We start from the raw sequence: 20,566 nt of genomic DNA, 5'->3' as shown, positions 1-20,566 counted from the left end.
AGTCTGAATGATTGACATCCCTGTCCTTAGGATAAGTCATCAATAGTTGATCGTTGGGGGTCTGCCACTCAGGACCCCTGGTGTGATCAGCTGTTTATGTGTACAGATCCAGAATCTAACAACCCTGTATGCTTATTACAGTCCTTTTACACTGTGTCAACGAATGATAAGCGAACAAATCATGCATCGCCCAATTGTTGGCCGTGTTTACACTGAACGATTATCGTTGAGTTTTTCGGATCACCTGAATGATAATAGTTCCGTATAAAAGGGCCCTAAGCTGCCCAGGTTAGTATGGAGGGCATGGAACCCATTGACGTCAATAGGAATAGTGCCTTGATAAAAGAGCCGGGATGCTATAATGTGTACAGAGCTGATCACCAGGGCTCCCGAGTGGCAGACCCCACCGATCAACTAGCGGTGACCTAGCCTGAGGAGAGGCCATCAGTAGTTCAGAGTAGACCGAACAACCCATTTAAATGCCTAATAAATCACGTTTAGAAACTGAGGATTGTGCAGAATGGACAAAAGTAACTTGGATGTTTCACATTTTGCTTGTTTATGACCATCTCAAGAGTAAATACTTGTAGGTGGGCACTTTCAATAGTCAAAATCGCAGATCTTCAAGTATGTTAAAACATTCAATTGTAAGCTCTGTAAATTGCTGTGTGTAAATGCAATCACTTGATGGTCTGGTGATTAAACTATTCATCTGGGCTCTGCTGCCTGAACGCTATGCCATCGATGACTGATGATGTAAACACACTGTCCAAGTTTTTCTAAATTGGTAGTGAATAGTCGTGTGAGCCAAAAGTCCCTAAATCATAAGCATTAGCAAAGTATATAAATTAACCTGAATAGGTCAGAAAATTCTGCGGTGATTCATTTTCTAATACATCATGAAGGGGTTGGAGCGCTGGTTTTCTATTACAGGGTTTCAAATATTCACACACGAAACAAAGTGTCCAAAAGAGCGCAGTGGTGAAGAGTTAATGAATAGGGGGGGTAAGGGTCCCGCTGCCAAGACCATTGCAGTGGATCTCCGCTGGGGCTAGTAGGGGGTGGTCACACTGACAGCACTTCTGTATGGTTTAGGTGTGTCCTGTACAATAACAAACACGGCAAGTGATTCTTTCCAAGGTAGAACAAAAAATGTCACAAATTGCTTTTAGGCCGAGTTTACACTAGAAGTGATACGGTGGATCCCATTTTACAAAAAGGAACAGTACAAAACGAAAGTGAAGGAGGATAAAAATTGACTGCTTTCCTTTCATTTTTTCAGTCTCCAACTGACTACAATGTAAAAAAAAGTATTTGTTTTTGTTCCTTTTTTTTTACTGGAAATGAAAGCCCAGCGGTCTGCGTTTTTATTCCAGTGTAAAAAGTGGAACGGAGACAAAAAAATTGAGTAACAGAATTAAACTGGAGGTCTTAAGTTTCAATGTATTTCTATAGGCAAGAAAACAATTGTTTTCATTCCATGTTGGTGCTCCTCAGCTGGAACTGCTATATGGAAAGCAAAAGCGCTAGCGTCCCTTACACTGAACGGCCACTTTATTATTAGGCACACCGACGCTTTAATGATTGGCACTTCTCTGCATGGAGGTTAGACCCGTGACCCTGGAGTGCAGAATAAAATCAAGTGACAAGTTTTCTGTGGATCAGTTTCCGTGTGAATTCCCATTAGATTGGGAAAATCCAGTGATCTAAGCGACTTCTAACAAGGCCTGGACATTGGTGCTAGACTATCCAGGGCCAGGATTTCATACCCTGCCAACCTTGTGGGATGTTTCCCTCTAAAAGTGTGGAGCAAATGCAGAAAATGGTGTGATCGAAGGAAAATATCTAGTGAAAGGGGATCCCGTAGATGAAAACAACTCTTTAACAAAAGGGGTCAGAAGAGGGTGTCAAGAATAGTTGTAATGAACAGGCAGTGCACAGAGAAGCAAATTACAGCAGATTACAATACAGATGCTCCAACTAAGGTGCCCCAATGTACAACTTGTCATTTCTTAGCACGCATGGCCTATAACAGCAGGCAACCAGCTCCAGTGCCATTGCTGTCTAATAAAAACAGAGAAGTGAGACTCCAGTGGCAACAGAGGGCAAAAATTGGAGTAGTGGAAAAACAGCTGGTCAGATAGATCCAGATTTCTGTTGCACCATGCTGATGGGAGGTCAGAATTTGGTGCAACCAACATAAATTGATGACTACTTCCTGTCAGCTGTTCATAGTCAACACCTCCATATAATTTGCTAAAACGACAAGAAGCTTCCTGTCTGAATGGGCCAATATTCCTGCAAAACTATTTCAACACCTAACAGAACCGGTCATGATGAACGGCTGCTGTCCTGAAGTCTAAAGGCCCATTTAGACACAATGATTAATCGCTCAAAATTCGCTCAAAGGCAATCTTTTGAGCAATAATAGTTGTGTGCATTTACATGGCAAGATGATCACTTAAACGGCAGTTTGAATGACAGTTTTGAGCGTTCACTTTGCATAAGCTCTTAAGTAGCTAATTGGCTTACTTAAGAGCTTATTAGTGCGTAAATGAAGGCTCTCACTGTATACAGAAGAAAGCTGGAGCGCTGTCTTCTGTATACAGCTGCTGTGTTCTCAGAGCGCTCAGCTGGTATTCAGCTGAGCGCTTCGAGCGGGATATGCAGAACACAGCTGCAGTGCTGTCTTCTGCATACTCCTGCTGTGTTCACAGAGTGCTCAGCTGGTATACAGCTGAGCAATCTAAGCGGGGAATACAGAAGACAGCTGGACAGCTGTGTTCTTCATACTCCCGCTGTGTTCTCCGAGCGGGATACCAGCTGAAACAATAGTATCAGCGGTATCCCGCTGAGAACTCAGAGCACGGCACTGATGAGACTCATCGTTGTCTTTTAGCTAGCTGAAAGACAATGATAAGTGAATCATTAATGAAAACTGTAGATAGTCGCGCCTTTAGACACAAGTATCGCTCAAAAGATGGTTTTTAAGCGAATTTTGAGCGATAATCGTTGTGTCTAAATGGCACTCACAGGAGTTCTAACGGGGTGTTTGTAATAAAGTGGTCATTCAGTGTATGTGTATGGAAGAATCATACGCATCATTTATAAAGACAAGTACATTAAGCCCCACTGATTCCTTATACAGGTGCCACCAAACGTGACAAGTCCTAATGGTACGTGTGGCTGACGTATCGTTGATACATTGTGCTTTCTAGTTTAGTACTTGTTACGTGAGGTTGTTAACATTGACCAAAACACCTACAACGGGAGCGATGTTGGTAAGTCTTGATTTCAGTGCTGATTAAATGGATGCAGAATCAATACTGAGGTCTTGTCCTGCTCACACAGACAAAGCCGTCCTGCACAACAAGACCGGTGAGCAAACCTCAGACTCACTTTATTTAATGTTCGCCCAGAATTGTATGAAATGGAACCTGTTCACAGATATGAGAATTAAAAATGAGCATTTATCCAAATCAGGAGAGATGATCCAAGCCAGGTATATAGATATATACTTGTTCCTTCATCAAAGGAGTTGTATCACTATAAAAATAAAAATTAAAGGGACACTCCAGTGAAAACATATTTTTCTATCTCTGCCACCTCCACTGGATTGCCTGTCACACTCTGGAGGTCTCCTCTGCCTGCTATCCCAACTGATTCCCTGCAGTGTAGCCCCCTGTCTGTTGCTTATCAGGCACCATCTAGATGGTGACATGTGTCACTTTAACATGGATTAACACAGTAAAGATTTTGCATATCCAAGTGATTCTGACATTGTTTTTTCGCCACATGTTGTACTTCATTTAGGCAGAAAAAAAAAACTAATAGAATTTGTGTATAATTATTAAAAGCGACAAATTTGGGAAAATTTTGAAAAAAAGCATCATTTTTTAACATTTTCAACTGCAATATCTCAAGAAAATAGAAAATTTTTTGCTAAGATATATATTTCCATCTGTTTACTTTATTTTGGGCGCACATTGGAAAAACTTTAATGCAATTTAGATGAGAAAAAAGAAAATTTCATATTTTTGCAAATATGTAATTTTAAAAACACAGGATTTTTTTTCTATAGTGCAAAGACATTTTGCTTGAAGACGTTTCAGGCCCCATTGCCCACTTGTAGAGCCCTTGAGAGGCCAAAACGACAGAGAACCCCCACAAATGACCCCATTTTGAAAACTAGACCCCTTAATGCATTCATCTAGGGGTGTACTGCGTATTTTGACCCCACCACTATTGAATGAATCGAAGCAAAGCAGAAGGAAAAAATTATGATTTTTGTTTTTTTGGCAATTGTGTCATTTTAAAAATAGTTTTTATTGTGCAGCATACATAGGAATTAAGACTTTCACCCCAAAATGGATACCCCTGTTTGTCTCGTGTTCAGAAACATACCCATTGTGGCCCTAATCTTCTGTCTGGATGCACAACGGGGCCCAAACTGAACGGCACATCAAACTTTAACTGTCTTTTAATTTTTATGTGATCGCCATTATCCATGAATAATGGCGATCACGTGACCAAGGAACACTCACCGCAGCCCCCTGTGACATCTCCAAGCTCTCGGCTACCTTTAGTAGCCAGGAGCAAGAAGATTTTAAATTTCACCTTGCCCTCCCCAGCTTCTGCGCTTGCGTCCGCCATTTTGGCGACAGGTGCATGCGCCAAAGCTGGGTAGAGGTCCACGGATCAGGATCCTGTCGGGGGACATCGCGGGTAGGCTTAATTCAGTATTTTCACCTCCCCTCATGGATTGGATCCAAGACGGGAGGTGAACTTCAGCTTTTTTTTACTTTTACGTGATCGCAGTTATCCATTGGATGCATTTAGTAGCCAGGTGCGGGGAGATTTTAAATTACCCCGGCAATCTGCAGCTTTTGCGCCTGTATCCGCCATTTTGGTGACGGACACGCGTGCAGAAGCTGGGGTAAGGTCTGCGGATAAATCCGGGACCCTTAGTTACCGGCTGCGTCTCCAGGACGGGCCGCGTCTCCACTGCGCACGCGCAGAATCTCGGAGTTCAGCCAGGACGGACGGCCGCCCACAGCAAGCACTGCTTGTGACGTGCTTGCTGTGGGCGGCCCGTCCGTTCACCTCGGAAGTGGCTGACGGACGGAGCAGAGCAGGAAGCGGTCATTTTGACCGCTCCTGCTCTGCTTCTACAAGCCACAGAAGAAGATGCCGGCTGGAAGGGACCTGGCCAGGCAAGGGGAGTACAATTTTTTTTTTTTAGTGTCAGAACCTCTTTAAGGTCGGCTCTGATCAAGTTTGTGTGGGGTCACTCGAGACCAAGAATGGGAGTGCGTACCCTATTGGAGGGGTATGTCTGCCAAACTGTCTATGGCCTGTGCTGCACAGGAAAAAAATTACAAAATTCTTGCAAGATGGTAGATATCCTACCCGCCTCCATGCTATATTCCCTTTGGTGTCTGAGGTGTGTTGGCGCAGTGGAACTGATAGGGGTACAATGATGCACATTTGGTGGAGCTGTGACTTGTTGAGACCTTTTTGGGGACAAGGTATTCTCCACATATAACTTAATCAGCTGGGGAAATATTAACAATAATGCCCAAATTGCTCTCCTATCCATACTGCCGGGCTCAATAGGTTCACAGAAAAAGCGTTTACTCATGTTTTGCCTAGCAGTAAGAGCAGTCATCCCGCGCCATTGGTGTTCCACACAAATTCCTTCCATGACTGAGTGGCTTCAGGAAATGTCTCATCTGTGCCTTATGGAGGAATTAAGTGCAGAACATAATAGAGAATCTGAAACATTTCTGTCCGTATGGCAATTGTGGATAGACTTGGAATCTTCTTCAGAGTTTCGAGCGCTGCTTTCCTAGTTGCTCACTCGCCGCGGGGGTGAGACGGGTTATTAGAAGGTAGTAATTTGGATATTAAACACTCCCGGGGGTGGCCCTGAACTTTCTCCCTCCCCTCTTCTCCCGCTTCCTTCAACCAACTATCTACCCCTTCTTTAAACCCATCCTTTTATTTATTGATTTAGAAATATTATTTACTTTTTTATTATTTTTTTTATTTTTTACCTTCTTTCTCTTCCTTTTCCCATAACTCATGTCCTCTCTTTTTGTCTCTCTTCTATATCCCATTCTTTTTCATTGTTGCAAGAGGATAAGGCCTCTGGCTTCTACCCGAATACTACAGACCGCAAACATTTTATTCTCAAACTGCATGTTCGGGTATTATTATTATTGGGGTCACCCATTAGGCCGATTTATACATGTTGGTTCAAAGAATTATATTAGGTTATGACTTTTTATAGGTTTTGCGAGACCTTCTTGAGATTTGTATGTTTTGTAACCTATCCTATTGAAAAATTTAATAAAAACAGATTGAACAAAAAACTGCTCCTTCTGTTATTTTAGCACTGCTGGACCTGTACAGGAAATGTTGTTGGGTAACTACACAGCCCCTTTAAGTTTAATAGGGCAATACATTAGGGTGGGTGTTCACACTACAATATTCCGCTGTAACCAGGACTTGACAACTGAAACAATCCAGAGTGCAGCTGCTGTCTGGCAATTAGCAGTTATCTGCATACAGATACAGTGGATCACTGCAGTGTGCGCAGGTACTCTTCAGGTACGATCACATGTTGCGGATTTTGGTGCTGCTCTGCACCAATTCTGTTACATGTTAACCAACCACTTTAGGATCGGAGATTTATCACTTTATTTTTCTTTCTTTCTGGCCTTACAAGAGCCATAACTTTTTAATATATTTCCATTCACACATCCATGTGTACTTGTTTTTTTGAGGGCCAAGTTGTGTTTTTAAATGGAACCACTTAATGTACCATATAATGTACGTAAAAGTGTTTGAAAGTTTTTCACCCCTTACTGACAGCCAATACGCCTTTTTACTGACCTCACTAATGGGCTTTTAACCTGCATGTACGTCTTTTAACCCCTTCATGACATGGCCTATTTTGGGCTTAAGGACGCAACAATTTTTGGCGGATTTTCTTTTCCGTTTATCAAAAGCCATAACTTTTTTATTTTTCCGTCGACGCGGCCAAATGAGGGCTTGTTTTTTGCGTGGCGAACTGTAGTTTTTATGGATGCCAATTTTGGGTACATAGAGTATATTGTAAATTTTTTTTTTTTTTTTAATGATAGCAGAGAGAGAAAACGCATCAATTCTGCCATAGATTTTTTTATTTTTTTTTTACACCGTTAATCATGCAGCATAAATGAGACATTCCATTTTTTCTGCGGACCGGTACGGTTACAACGATACCAAAATTCTAACATTTTTTTTAGGTTTTCCCACTTTTCTGCAATAAAAACCCTTTTTTTTGGAAATCTTTTTTCTATTCTAAATCGCTGCATTCAAAGTCCCGTAACTTTTTTATTTTTTGATGTACAGAGCTCTATGAGGGCTTATTTTTTGCGAGACGAGCTGTAGATTTTATTGGTACCATTTTGGCGTACATACGGCTTTTTTGATCACTTTTATTGCGTTTTTAGTGAGGCAAAATGCTAAAAATGAGCATTTTGCCTCAGTTTTTTAGCTTTTTTTTTTAGCGTTTTTTCCCGTGCACAGTCAAAAGCATGTGCAACTTATTGTACGCATCGTTACGGATGCGACAATACCAAATATGTGGGGTTTTATTTTATTTTTTACCTTTTTTTATGCTAATCTGTGAAAAAGCATAAAAAATGGTTTTTTTACTCTTTTTTTTTACATTTTTTTAAATTCATTTTTTAAATCTTTCTTTTTTTACACTGTTTGTGTCCCTCTGAGGGACTTTAATCACTGCCCTGATGATCGCTGTCATAAGGCATGGCAGAGCTACTGCTCTCCCATGCCTTATCGCTCATACAGCGATCTCAGGCATAGGCAATACAGGACGCCAGTGTCTGGCGTCCTGTTGCCATGGTGACAGGCCGGGCTCTCGCGATGACATCGCGAGTTCCGGCCGGAGACACGAGGGAGCCGCGCTCCCTCTGTGAACTCTTTCCCTGCTGCGATCTACTTAGATCGCGGCAGGGAAGGGGTTAACAGTGGCGGGCGCATCTCCGATGTCCCCCCGCTGTTGCAGCGAGACGCCGGCTGTGAGTGACAGCCGGCTCCCGCTGCGGGATTATCTCCAGGACGTAAGTTTACGCCCTGTTGCGGGAAGTACCCGGCTCCCAGGACGTAAACTTACGCCCTGCAGCGGGAATGGGTTAAAGGCGATGCCTTAGCTGACTACTGACAGCCAGGCTCCTGCTCTAACTGCCAGATGCAAAGAAATCTCAGATTCTGGCAATTTAACCCCTTACATGCCACAATTAATAGCAACTACAGCATTGCAGCAGATGGCAGGGAGAGGGAGTTCCTTCTGTTACCCATCGGCATCAAATATAAGGTAACAATAGGTTCCCCTGACAGCTAAAAGCCTGGAAAAGGACTTCATGTCTGCCATGTAACTCTGCATATTAGGCCACACCTCCGGCAGAGTATAATGGGCTGCTGTCAAAGGCTTAGTAGAATGCACTGCATAAGCAATGCAGTGTACTATCCTACCGATTGAACTATCGCAACTTCAAGTCTTCCTGAAGGACTACAAAACAGCGTAAATAAACGTTCAATAAAGTTTTAGTTTAGCTTTTTAAAAAACCAAGTTTAAAGAAAATATGCATTTTTTTCACAAAACCCCTTCAAATGGATAAAAAAATACAATTTAAAAGCAGTACATAATAGGCATTACCGAATTTGTAACGACAAAGCCAATGGAAATACTTTGTTATTTATCGCACGCCTTAAAAATAATAAACACAATAAAGGCTCGGTCAGACGAGCGTGTATTTTACGAGCGCATGATGCAAGTTTCTAAAACAACCAATGGGTTCCTATAAAAGTGTTCACACGTGCGGAATTTGAAGCGGAAAACAGCGCGCACCTAAAAAAGATAGGACATAGGTGTGCGTTTTTCCAGAGTTTCCATTGACTCCTGTGGGAGCAGAAGTTAATGGAAAGTCCTGCGCACGGAATAGCTAACCCGCTGCTTACAGCAGGGCATTTAAAAGGTGCTTCTGACCAGACGCGCCTTTTAAATGTCCCACTGTTAACCCCTTAGTCCCCGTGGGTCTCAGTTAAACCACGCAGGGAGTCCCCTCATCACTGAACACTGTGACAGAACTGTGACAGTGTTCAGTGATGAGGGGACTGCAGCAGAATTAAAGACTCCTGCCACTGCTGTCATCACAATGCTATCTCATTGCTTTCAATGGGGCCAGCACTCCTGTCGCCCCATTAAAAGCAATGGAATGAAAGCAACCCCCACAGGGATTTTCTAGGAAGGGCTTGAAATATAAGCCCTTCTCTGAAAATAAGCCCTTGCTGTTGGAAAAAAATAAAATTATACATCACCTAGCAGCGCTGTCGGGACTCCGGAATGTCTTCTCCACCGGAACTCTTCTGTATCATTTTTTCTGGACAGGTATTTAAAATTCCCGCCTCCTGGATGCGCTGCCTCTGACTGGCTGAGTGCAGGAACCAATCACAGGCATTCAATCACTGAATCAGATGATACACAAGGGTGCCGAAAAGAAGATGTGCCGCAGCCCTGACAGGGCAGCTAAGCGATGAATATATTATATATATATAAAATCTATTTTTTTCCAGCAGCTAGGGCTTATTTTCAGGAAAGGGCTTATATTTTAATCCCTTCCCTGAAAATCCCAGCTGGGGTTGCCTTCATCCCATTGCTACAGCTGTGAGAACTGTGGCAGGGGATTCTTTCGTCCCAGTGGGGAATCCCATCATCACTGAACACAGTGACAGTGCTGTTACAGTGTTCAGTGATGATGGGAACTTCTTGGAGCAGCTGCTCCAGTAAACAGGCAAAATTTCATGCGCTGCGCATATGAAACTGTGCCTGCTAACGCGTTTTTCTGCTTATGTGAGGAGCACATTTTTTGCACACATAGGCATGCAAAAAAAACACGCTCATCTGACCACGGCCTAAACAGGAATCCAGAAGGCACATATACCTGAAAATGGCACCAATTAAAAACACAAGTCTTCCTGCAAAAAAAAAAAAAAAAGATGTGGCGATGAAGCTTCAATTGCTTTTCTTTAAAAATGTGCTTTTATTGTGAAAAAGTAGTAAAAAATAAAGAAATCTATGTAAATTGGGAATTCCAGTAGTCGTGCGGATCCAGATAAGAAACGTATGTTATTGTTAGCAAATGATGAGTGCTGTAAGAACAAAACCCGGAAACAATGGGGGAATATCTGAGGGATTTTCCAAATACAACTTGTCGCCCTCATATGGCTATGTCAACAAGTTATGGCTCTTGCCATGCAACAATGACAATCGCTTGGTCCTTAAAGCAAAAAATATGAAAAGAGAAAAAGAAAAGGCTCGGGGTCCAGCAGGCCCGCCGTAAGCAATACCAAAACAAATATATTGGCCAAAAGCAACAACCCTTTATTAAATGGGTTCTGTCCTTAGAAAAAAATGCAATACTTACCTATTCCTCCCCAGGCAGTCTTATTACGCAATCGTCTACTCAGCCATCTTCTTCTGGCTCCTCCTGTCCCCTGGATCACCTCACCTCCAGCCGGCCGGTTCTCTTCTTCCTGTTTTGAAGCGTCCATTCACTGCAGTTCACTTCCTGCAGGGCAGTGAATGCTGCAAATGATGTAGCATTCTCTGCCTAGCAGGTGATGCTGAAACATTAGCAGCCTGCTCTAGCGTGCATGCGCGATATCCCGCCACTAGTGTTTCATATAGTATAGTGAGATATAGTGCATGTGCAGCATACTGGGATTTGGCATTCCCTGATGGGCAGTGAACACTACGTTATTAGTGACCGGGCACATTGCCCTGCAGGAAGCAGAATGCCGGCAATGTACGCTTTGTCACCGGAAGAAGAGGATCCGTCTGGCTGGAGGTGAGGTGACCCGGGGGACTGCAGGAGCCAGGAGAAGATCGGTGAGGAGAAGATGCGGTAAGAAGACTGCCTGGGGAGGAATAAGTAAGCATTTCTTTTTTTTTCTAATGACAGAACTCCTTTAATAAAGGGTTGTTGGTTTTAGCAAAAATATTCATTTTGGTAAAGCAAAAAAAGGTAAGAGGTTAAGTGGGGAAAAATGAAAAAAATGAAATTGCGCCCTTTTTGGTGGCTTTAGTTGTTAGTGTTCATAGGGTAGTACAAATGACACTTGTTCTGTAGGTCAGTGCAATTATGGTGCTGACAAATTTAAATTGGTTTAACGTTCTTCTATTTTTAAAAAGTAAATTTTTTTTTTTTAAACAAAAATTGCTTTTAGTTGCCATATTCTGAGACCCTTAACTTTATTTTTTCGTTGATTGGGCTGTGTGAGGGCTCCTTTTTTTGCAGCATGTGCTGTAGTTTTCATTATTACCATTTTGAGATGAATACATCTTTTTGTTCACTTTTATTCAAATTTTTTGGGAGCCTCGGCCTTAGGCAGCGCTTGCTAGGCATCTATGCATGGCAGCCCTGGAGCCTTCAGTAGGTTCCAAACTGTCATGCTAGCCCATTGGCACCTTATGATCCTGCTGTGGGGGAGTGCAGATGGGGTGCAGGGAGGGGTTTCCCCCACTTTTACTGACTGTTTAGACATGTGGTCAGTCGTGACCGCGGCACTAAAACAGTTAACTGCCGCAATCAAAGCTAACTCTGATTGCGGTAGTTACTGGCAGCTGGCAGCAACAAGTGATAGCAACCGAGCATGGAGCGGACACGGCTTATGAGCCCAATATAGTTGCGGGGCCGGTACACTCTCCTATTAGCTAAAAGGCACCTTCTGCTAGGTAGGTGGCCCTACTTCTGGGAATCCCACCAGTCAGGAAGACAGGAGACAACTGACCTGCCAAATCAGGCAACTGATGGTGACTGCATTCAGATGGAGCTGCGCATGTTCACGGCTCTCTCAGTGTAAGTCTACTGGAGATACAGAAGCAGATGATCCTGTTCTTCCTATTGAAGTGGTTTTGGGGGGGGTGGGGGCTGAGGTGGGACTCTTACAAATCAGACATTGTGGATTAGTCATAAATGTCTTTGGTGGGTAAAGTCTACATATAAATATAATGTAACAACTCACCTTCGCTCCTCTATTTGGATATTTGGTTTATGTCCCAAAGATACAAGTTCTTTCTAAATAGAAGAGAGTGAAACATCGTAAGACAATTCTGTAAAATACAACGATAACGCTTTACTAGTATATTAGGGAATTGTACTATAAGCGATTCCCTAAAACACATCTTTTGCCCGAGTCCCTCTGTCTTCCGGATTCGGAGCTCCCACCTGCACACACCAGGTGCCGCCAGGAGAGGTGCTTATAACTGTCTTCATTTTACAAGATGCGGACACAGAATCCAGGCAACACGTTTCACTACTGCACCAATGACTTCCTCCGGCACACAAGGTGCTTCTTCCTCTCTTTTCTGGATTCGGAGCTCACAACTGCACTACTCTGCGGTATACGTTTTTTCTTATTTTGCCAGTCTGAGGCTTACAGTGACATACTGTATGTATGTTCATTTGTAGTCGCATATGCCTCTATGTTTCTGACATATACGGGCTGTTGCAAAGTCATTACAAAGGCTCTCTATTCTCTCCACTTATCTGAACAATGCCTGTATTCTGCTGATGGCGCCAAGAGAACAACCATGGAGAATAGGATTTTCCCTAACATACTTGAAAATAGCAGGCCTGTGTTTGTAAGTGACTACCTACAGATTAAAGGGGTTGTCCAGTTGTAAACTATGTCTGCTGCCAAGGACCCCTGCCATTTAGCTGTGCACCCGGCCAGGCTTGGTATTAGAAGCAAAGTTCCCATTGAAGGCAGGAAGAACCTTGCCTGTAATACCATGGTTTGCCACTGCAGTGGGAACAGAGCTTTCTGCCTCCTACAGAAATTAGCTCAGTACATGATCACAAATTGCGGAAGCGACTAGCCGTTTGGTTGGGTTCCCAGGTGGCTAACCCACACAGATAAAGTATTGACAGCCTATCTTAAGAATAGGCCATGAATAGTTTACAAATGGGCAATGCCTTTGAACTCTGAGGGAGATTTGTAACATAAAACGGGGTGTGGCTAGCTTGCACAGAACTTTTTGTAATCTATGCTGCACCCAACCACTTTTCTGAAAAGGAGAGTGGCTTGTTGAAAGGGGTCAGCACCACTCTAACAGACACATTTACGCATAATCTAAACCAGTAACTGACAAGTCATACAGTATTAGAAATCTACTCCAGGTCCACAATGGCATATTCTTCTGTGTAAGTGCATGGAGGGGCCGAGATGTGCCTAATGTATGAAGAGTCATGTGTCTCAGCTGTCTGCTGGGGGTGCAAAAAGTGGTATTTTGGATGATCAGCTGATCGCCCCGAGCCCTGCATTCTTACGGGAGTTGTGGCATTTTAGCACACGCCTTTAAATTTGGGGAAAAAACATCCCCCCTTTAAATTCTAGGCTGTATTGCCCAGCCCTACCTGCATCTCAAATAGTCTCCAGAATCCGCCCTTTCCTTACTGCATATATACATACATACATACATACATACACAACCTCTTGTCGACCTCATTCATTTTCATTACTGTAACTCTAATTCATTACTAATTGGTCTTCCATTTGCTAATCTTCCCCCTCTGCAATCTAACTGGAATGCAGCAGCCAGGCACAATTTAAACACATTACTGCGGACTTAAAGCATATTTTCTGCAGGTCTTCCACTGTGGAGAGCCCACAGCAGACAAGCGCCATGTCAAGGCGCCCTAATACGGTGTTTCATGTCTTTTTTTCTCTGTCAGCTCTGCTTTGTAATGTGCTGCGGTATATGTTGGTGCTATAGAAATGCTGATTATTATTAGTATTATTTGGTTGCAAGTCTGACCGGTGTGTAAGAAGATGTCCGGAGCCGCGGCAAGGAGATAGAATCCTAAATATAAAAGACGGGTCAATTCTGAACTGCAGTCTGTTTTAAAGCAGACAGGAATCTGAGTGGCCCGGGCCGTCTGAACTGCACTTATCTGTCTCAAAACTGAAATTCCTCTGGATTTATACTGCACTTACTGTAACCCCGTGTGCCAGAAGAAGAAAGACGCTGAACATCGCCGACAGTCCAACTCCAGAAAATCTTATAAGGACACAACAAAATGTCACATGTGTGATGCTTCCTATCAGAACACTGTACTTAAATGTCACGGTCTGTCAGGAGTCTGAAAAGCTTGAATAAAAGCAAATTTCGGCTCCCGGACACCCTCCGAAAATGACATTAAGGCAGTCATTAGAACCCTCACCACCACTGACTGGATGGCAGCGCTGACTATTGGGTACCACGGTGCCAAGACCTCATGGTAGTAGCACTATAAGGCCGGCGTTACCCCATCCACACATAAGATTGCAGTCTTTCCCCGGTCTGAAAAACATGTTTATTTCCATGAGCAGCAGCTTATGGCGGCAATATATATTCCTGGTAGCATACAGGATCAGACATGTTGAAAATCTCAGCCGATGGTGGCAAATGGTGACTGACAGTTCCTAACCAATAGTAAATGTTGTGAGGGCTTTGCTAATATTGTACCGACGCAAAAGAAATGAAAGATTTACAACACTGTTAAAGATATTTAAATTTTGTCTTTTAATTCAAGTAAGCCGACAGAGACTGCAAAGTGGTTTTCATATCACTTAAAATTGCTCCACAAGCACTCTAATTCCTGGTTGCTGCTGATCAGGTCATGTGACCTCTACAGCCAATCACTGGCTATAGAAGATCACTGCTCTGGCCAGCCGTCACATGTCCTGGTCAGCAGCAACAAGGGAGTACAGAGTGGTTATACAGCAATTTTAAGCAATAGGGAAACTCCTTTAAAGGAGTTCTGTCATTAGAAAAAAAAAATTCTATGCTTACCTATTGCTCCCCAGTCAGTCTTCTTACTGCATCTTCTCCCTGCCGATCTTCCTCCGTCTACTACAGACCCCCGGGTCACCTCACCTCCAACCGGCTGATTCTTCTGCTTCTGGTGACGAAGCATCCATTCTCGGCAGTCTCCTTCCTGCAGGGTAATGTACGCTTTGCCACTAGTGACGTAGGGTTCATAACCTAGCAGGGAATGCCGAGCTATTGCCGAAACTGCGCATGTGTGCTATCTCTCTGCAAGTACTGTTGTATTATGTCTCCCCCATAAGTATGGCTGTAGACCAAGTGATGGGCTGTATATAGCCAGTGTACGACCACACTCTGCTGATAGGCTGCCTGCAGAAAGGTCCTAGCAGCGTGTGGATTTAGTTTCGCCTGGGATGGAGAGTTAGGGTTTGTTTCAGTTTAAGGCTTACATAATTAGCTATAAATGCTTCCATGTGGGAGTCGGGAGGCATTAACGTGGAAGTATTATCATCTAATAATGTAAGCCTTACATTGAAAGTAACCCTAACCCTCCAGCCCAGCCCTAAGTCATTCCCCATGCTGCTAGGAGCTTGCCGCAACTCCCCTTCATACATGCCGGAACCAAACAGCGTGGACCCCACTAACTATAATAGGGTGACTCCTGGCTTAAGAATGTCATACTGTGCTGCTTCCTCTGGGTTTTTCTGCCAGGTCAACTCTAGAGACTCCGAACAGAACCTCCGACACAGATGTGAATGGGTCCTTAAACAAAAGGTCATTTTCTGATTACACATTCTTTTTAATATCACTATTAAAAGTGCTTCAAAAAATAGATCAAAGCAAACCGTCTGTAAGATTGGTTGGGTACCTGCCCATTTGAATTGAGCAATCCTCTATAAATCACATAAGCTCTTCAGTAGGTGGGCATTTTATCCATCATCCCAAGCTCTAAGTGCCAAGGTGTAGGTGCCATTATGCCACTTAAGCGCTCTTGTGTATGCGCCAGTCGGCTTGTCCGGCCAAAGAAGCAATATGTTTTGTGCCGCTTTTCTTTTGTGTTTACAAACAGTAAACATTGATCAACAGAAAACTCATCCAGCGGAGGAAAGCTGAAGCGGTAATTACAGCTGCTGCAGTCCTGCGATGGGATAATCTACAATGTATTATTAATACCGAATTTAAAGAGAGATCAATAAGGATCAGGATGGCAGGCAAAAAAACGGCAGAGCAATGGCTTCATAAATCACTGGGAACAGCTGTAGTAGTGCTGGCAGATTGATATACCACATCCCACGCCGCTGCGCTGCATTGTTAAATAGAATGCAAACAGCTGAGTACAACGAGGGAAGAGTCAGTCCACAGTCGGCACATATTACTGGACTGCCCATGGAGATTTATAGAGCGGCTGCGTGCTCTCTGCCCCATGTACAAACTCCAGGATTTTGTGTGCAATTTAGCTAAGAGATTATAATGCTTTGCTAAGACACCATTTGATATAAAATCAGAATAAAGTAAGAGGGCACAGCGGTTGGGATGAGTTTGCATCCACTTTGGGGGCAAATTATCATGGCTGTGCGCCACAATTATAGCATAAAAAGTAGAACACAATTGGCACAGTTGCACAATAACTTGCAACTTTGTCCTCTTTTTGCAGTTCTTGCCCTACAATATAAGTGGGTGGGGCTTAGCAGGAGGGGTGTGAGTGGCCCCTCCTGCTAAGCCCCACCCACTTACATTGTAAGTGGCAACCTGGCATATTTACAGAAATTGGCATAATTTTTTGTGCAATTCTACACTTGCTGGTGGACATTTGCATTTCTGGTGCATGGATATCCAACGATGCACCAAACTTCTTAAGAGGTGTATGTTTCTTAATGAATGTGTCACTTCTTTCCCAGCTCACTGCTGTTAAGGAGGGGTGTATCATTGCCGGTCTTTAGTAAGCCTGCCCTGTCTTCATGGAGTTTGACCTACCTCCCTGTGTTAAGGGAACCCGTCAGGTCCTACGAGCACCATAGGCTAAGGGCCCTTCTTCTCTGAACGATTAGCATTCAGAATCTTGTTGAAGAATTAGTTCATCGTTCAGATCGTGTGGGCATAAACAAATCACAAGACGATCTGTCCGTGTAAACAGGCTGTCGTTCTTCTATTCCCGTAGTGGTGGCAACAGAAGAGCAGGGAATAGAGCCCCCCAGCTTTATCAAGAAGATTAGAAATCATTCATGTGGTTGGGTTTTTAAGGTGGGATTCGCATGGGGCTCCACTCGGGAATTCGCAATAAAACTCATACCATTTGGAGGCAGGCTTTCTGCGGCTGATCTGTAGTGGAGCGCCTGCTGGGGCTGATTTCCCAACGTGTGGACCCAGCCTCAAAGGCAACTCGGATGATTGGTGTACTTTTAGGGGAACTGGTCATCAGGGTTTTCCTTATTAAACTGCCACCACAGTGCTCACACTCAGGTTCAATACACTCCAAACATGTTTGTATAGAACAGAAGAAGGCTCGTTAGCCCATATAATTTGGTGTCATGTATGCAGATTCAAAGTTCCATGTCACAAGAGTGGACTACCTTAGCTCTCAGTCATCACGTAATTAGATAACAAAGACCCCCTCCACTCTATGCCTGCATTCCCCAGATATTGGCATCAGCACAAGTCGCGGTGAAGTCCTGTATGGTGGTCTGTCCCCTAGAGATCAGCAGAGTGCGTGGGACTCTGGCTTGGCCAGGCTCAAAAATCCATCTATTGCAGCTTCCTGTAAAGGCGCAATGCACTAGTGAAGTCAAGGTGTAGACACCCAGACCCAATTCACATGTGTGCTTCAAATGGGGACAGAGGGCTGCACAGTGCAAGTACGGGATTTTACCACAACTTGCACTGACGTCAGCAGCCGAGGGAGGAAGGCATATAGTGGATGGGGTTTATATTAGCTAATGACACGGTGACTCGGGGCTAAGGTGACCTGCCCACGTGATTTGAAACTTCAAATTCGCATACATGGCACCAAATTCTAAGTTTGGGAGCTATCGATCATGCTACTATTTTATGCAAACATATGTCTAGGGCAGTGATGGTAAACCTTTTAGAGACCAAGTGCCCAAACTGCATCCCAAAACCCACTTATTTATTGCAAAACGCCAACATGTCAGGGGGCGGGGCTTATTACCACATATCATTTGTCGTTGTAAAAAAGGACAAGCCTGTTTCAAAATAGACAGGGTGCAGATTTTGACTGCTTTTTGGATGCGTAAATGCTGTAGTATTTTCCACGAAAATTTACGCCACCTGTAAACATACTCCCGTAGTAATAGTGACCCCCACAGTGGCCGCAGAAGTAATAGTAACCCCCACAGTGGCCTCAGCAGTAATAGTGTTCCCCAAAGTGGCCTCAGCAGTAACAGTGTTCCCCAAAGTGGTCTCAGCATTAACAGTGTTCCCCAAAGTGGCCTCAGCATTAATAGTGTTCCCCAAAGTGGCCTCAGCATTAATAGTGACCCCCTCAGCAATAATAGCGACCTCCACAGTAGCCCCAGTAGTAATAGTGACCCCCACAGTAGTTTCAGCAGTCATAGTGACCCCCACAGTGGTATCCGTAGTAATAGTGATCCCCACAGTGGTCTCAGCACTAACAGTGACCCCCACAGTGGTAATAGTGACGTCTACAGTAGCCTCAATAATAATAGTGACCCCCCACAGTGGTTTCAGTAGTAATAGTATCCCCCACTGTGGCCGCAGTAGTAGTAGTGACCCCCACAGTGGCCTCAGTAGTAATAGTGACCTCCACAGGGGCGCCAATAGTAATAGTGACCCCCCACAGTAGCCCCAGTAGTGATAGTGACCCCCCCACAGTGGCCTCAGCAGTAATAGGGCCCCCCAAAGTGGTCGCAATAGTAATAGTGACCCCCACAACAGCCTCAGCAGTATTAGTGACCCCCCACAGTGGCCCAAGTAGTAACAGTGACCCCCACAGCGGCCCCAGTAGTAATAGTGACCCTTACAGCGGTCTCTGTAGATATATTGACCCTCACAGTGGTCTCAGTAGTAATAGTGACCCCCCATAGGTACCCCAGGAGTAATAGTGACCTCCCCACAGTGGCCCCAGTAGTAACAGTGACCCCTAGAATTGCCCCAGTAGTAATACTGACCCCCCACAGCAGCCCCATTAGTAATAGTGACCCCCCCACAGTAGCCCCAGTAGTAATACTGACCCTTACAGTGGTCTCTGTAGATATATTGATGCCCACAGTTGTCTCGGTAGTAATAGTGACCCCACCTATGGTGTGCCATAGGTTCGCCACCATTGGTCTAGGCGTTTAATGAACCATGACTGTAAGCTCTATGGTCCAGAAAATCAAATGTGGTGGCAGCATCAATGGTGGATTTGTACTAAAAACAACTTTTATTGCACCATCACAAAAATAAAACAGGCAACGTTTCGACTGTTAAAGTCTTTTTCAAGCCTGCAGGCTTGACTACTGGGGCTGATATAGGTGATACTATTAGTAATAGTCCACAGTCCCAGGTGTGGCTCGGCATAAACTATATACCTCTGCTGAATACGTGCAAATTACTGGAGTGCTGCGGGATTCTTCCTACTGAGATACCTGTATGCTCTATGGTGGCAGTTTAACGATGGAAATCCCGATAACAGGTTTCCTTTAATTAGTTTTAAGTATTATGAGGAGGGTGTCTAAATGATACAGCAGGCATCATGAAAAGAAAAAAATCGTGTCTCAATTTCTTTGGAATACGGATATACAGTAAATTACTTTGGAAATCACCTCTTCAACGGGTCCCTATTTGGCAGGCTTCCATTCATTTCCAGCATTTTGTGCAGTCCACCGTGTTGTTCTTTCTGGCATGAAATGCCAAACATTAAAAGAAACCTACTGAAATGGAGACCTATTGCTCCCTGCATCAGTAGTTTTCATTAATACCAGACATAGGATCCATTTAGGGGTGCCATTTTCAGTATTTTCAACAGAAGCCCAGACGGGACCCCTGGATGGAGGCCATAATGAGGTCTGAACAGGTCCTTACAGGCATTCATTATAACCGTAATAACATAATTGTACCTTAATACGATCTTCTCTTTGCTTTTTCAGCAGAGCAATGATTTCTTCCCTCCGTTTAGCCTTTATAAAAGGAAGGGAAATGGTAAAACGGTTACCCGCACACACTAAGGATATACAGTAGTACATTTTTCATGCTGCATTTTTACCACTTTGAAGTAAATTGAGGAAAATGATCTAAAAGAAAAAACCCTTCTTAAAGTCCAATTAATTCACCTGCATGACTGTTGTAAAATAAAGTACTGTCATGAGCGATCAGCCATGTAGTGTAGTCACACTGCCCTGTACTGGATCAAAGAAACCCCCCTGGGCCGTAAGTATCAATAATGGACTAGAAGGCATTATACCACTACTAGAGATGAGCGAGTATACTCGCTAAGGCACATTACTCGAGCGAGTAGTGCCTTAGCCGAGTATCTCCCCGCTCGTCTCTAAAGATTCGGAGATGGGGTGACAGGTTAGTTGCGGCGGGGAGCGGGGGGGAGAGAGGGAGAGAGAGATCTCCCCTCTGTTCCTCCCCGCTCTTCCCCGCCGCTCCCCGCCCGCCGCCGGCCCCCGAATCTTTAGAGACGAGCAGGGAGATACTTGGCTAAGGCACTACTCGCTCGAGTAA

At 44.0% G+C, this 20,566-nt stretch overlaps 1 protein-coding gene across 1 annotated transcript in view; it reads right to left on the bottom strand.

The window, feature by feature from the left end:
- The window catches only part of HOATZ (HOATZ cilia and flagella associated protein), a 69,491-nt gene that overhangs the window by 336 nt on the left and 48,589 nt on the right, over window positions 1-20,566 (bottom strand). The window contains exons 4-5 of the mRNA XM_066606965.1: window positions 19,957-20,016; window positions 12,094-12,146 (exon numbers count right to left, since the gene is read on the bottom strand). Coding sequence (XP_066463062.1) covers window positions 12,094-12,146; window positions 19,957-20,016 — 113 coding nt within the window. The remainder of the gene's footprint in view (window positions 1-12,093; window positions 12,147-19,956; window positions 20,017-20,566) is intronic.

This window comes from Eleutherodactylus coqui, chromosome 6, assembly GCF_035609145.1.
Source record: "Eleutherodactylus coqui strain aEleCoq1 chromosome 6, aEleCoq1.hap1, whole genome shotgun sequence".
NCBI lineage: Eukaryota > Metazoa > Chordata > Amphibia > Anura > Eleutherodactylidae > Eleutherodactylus > Eleutherodactylus coqui.
Note: the sequence above shows the minus strand (reverse complement) of the source record. Positions and strands in the feature narration are given on the sequence as shown.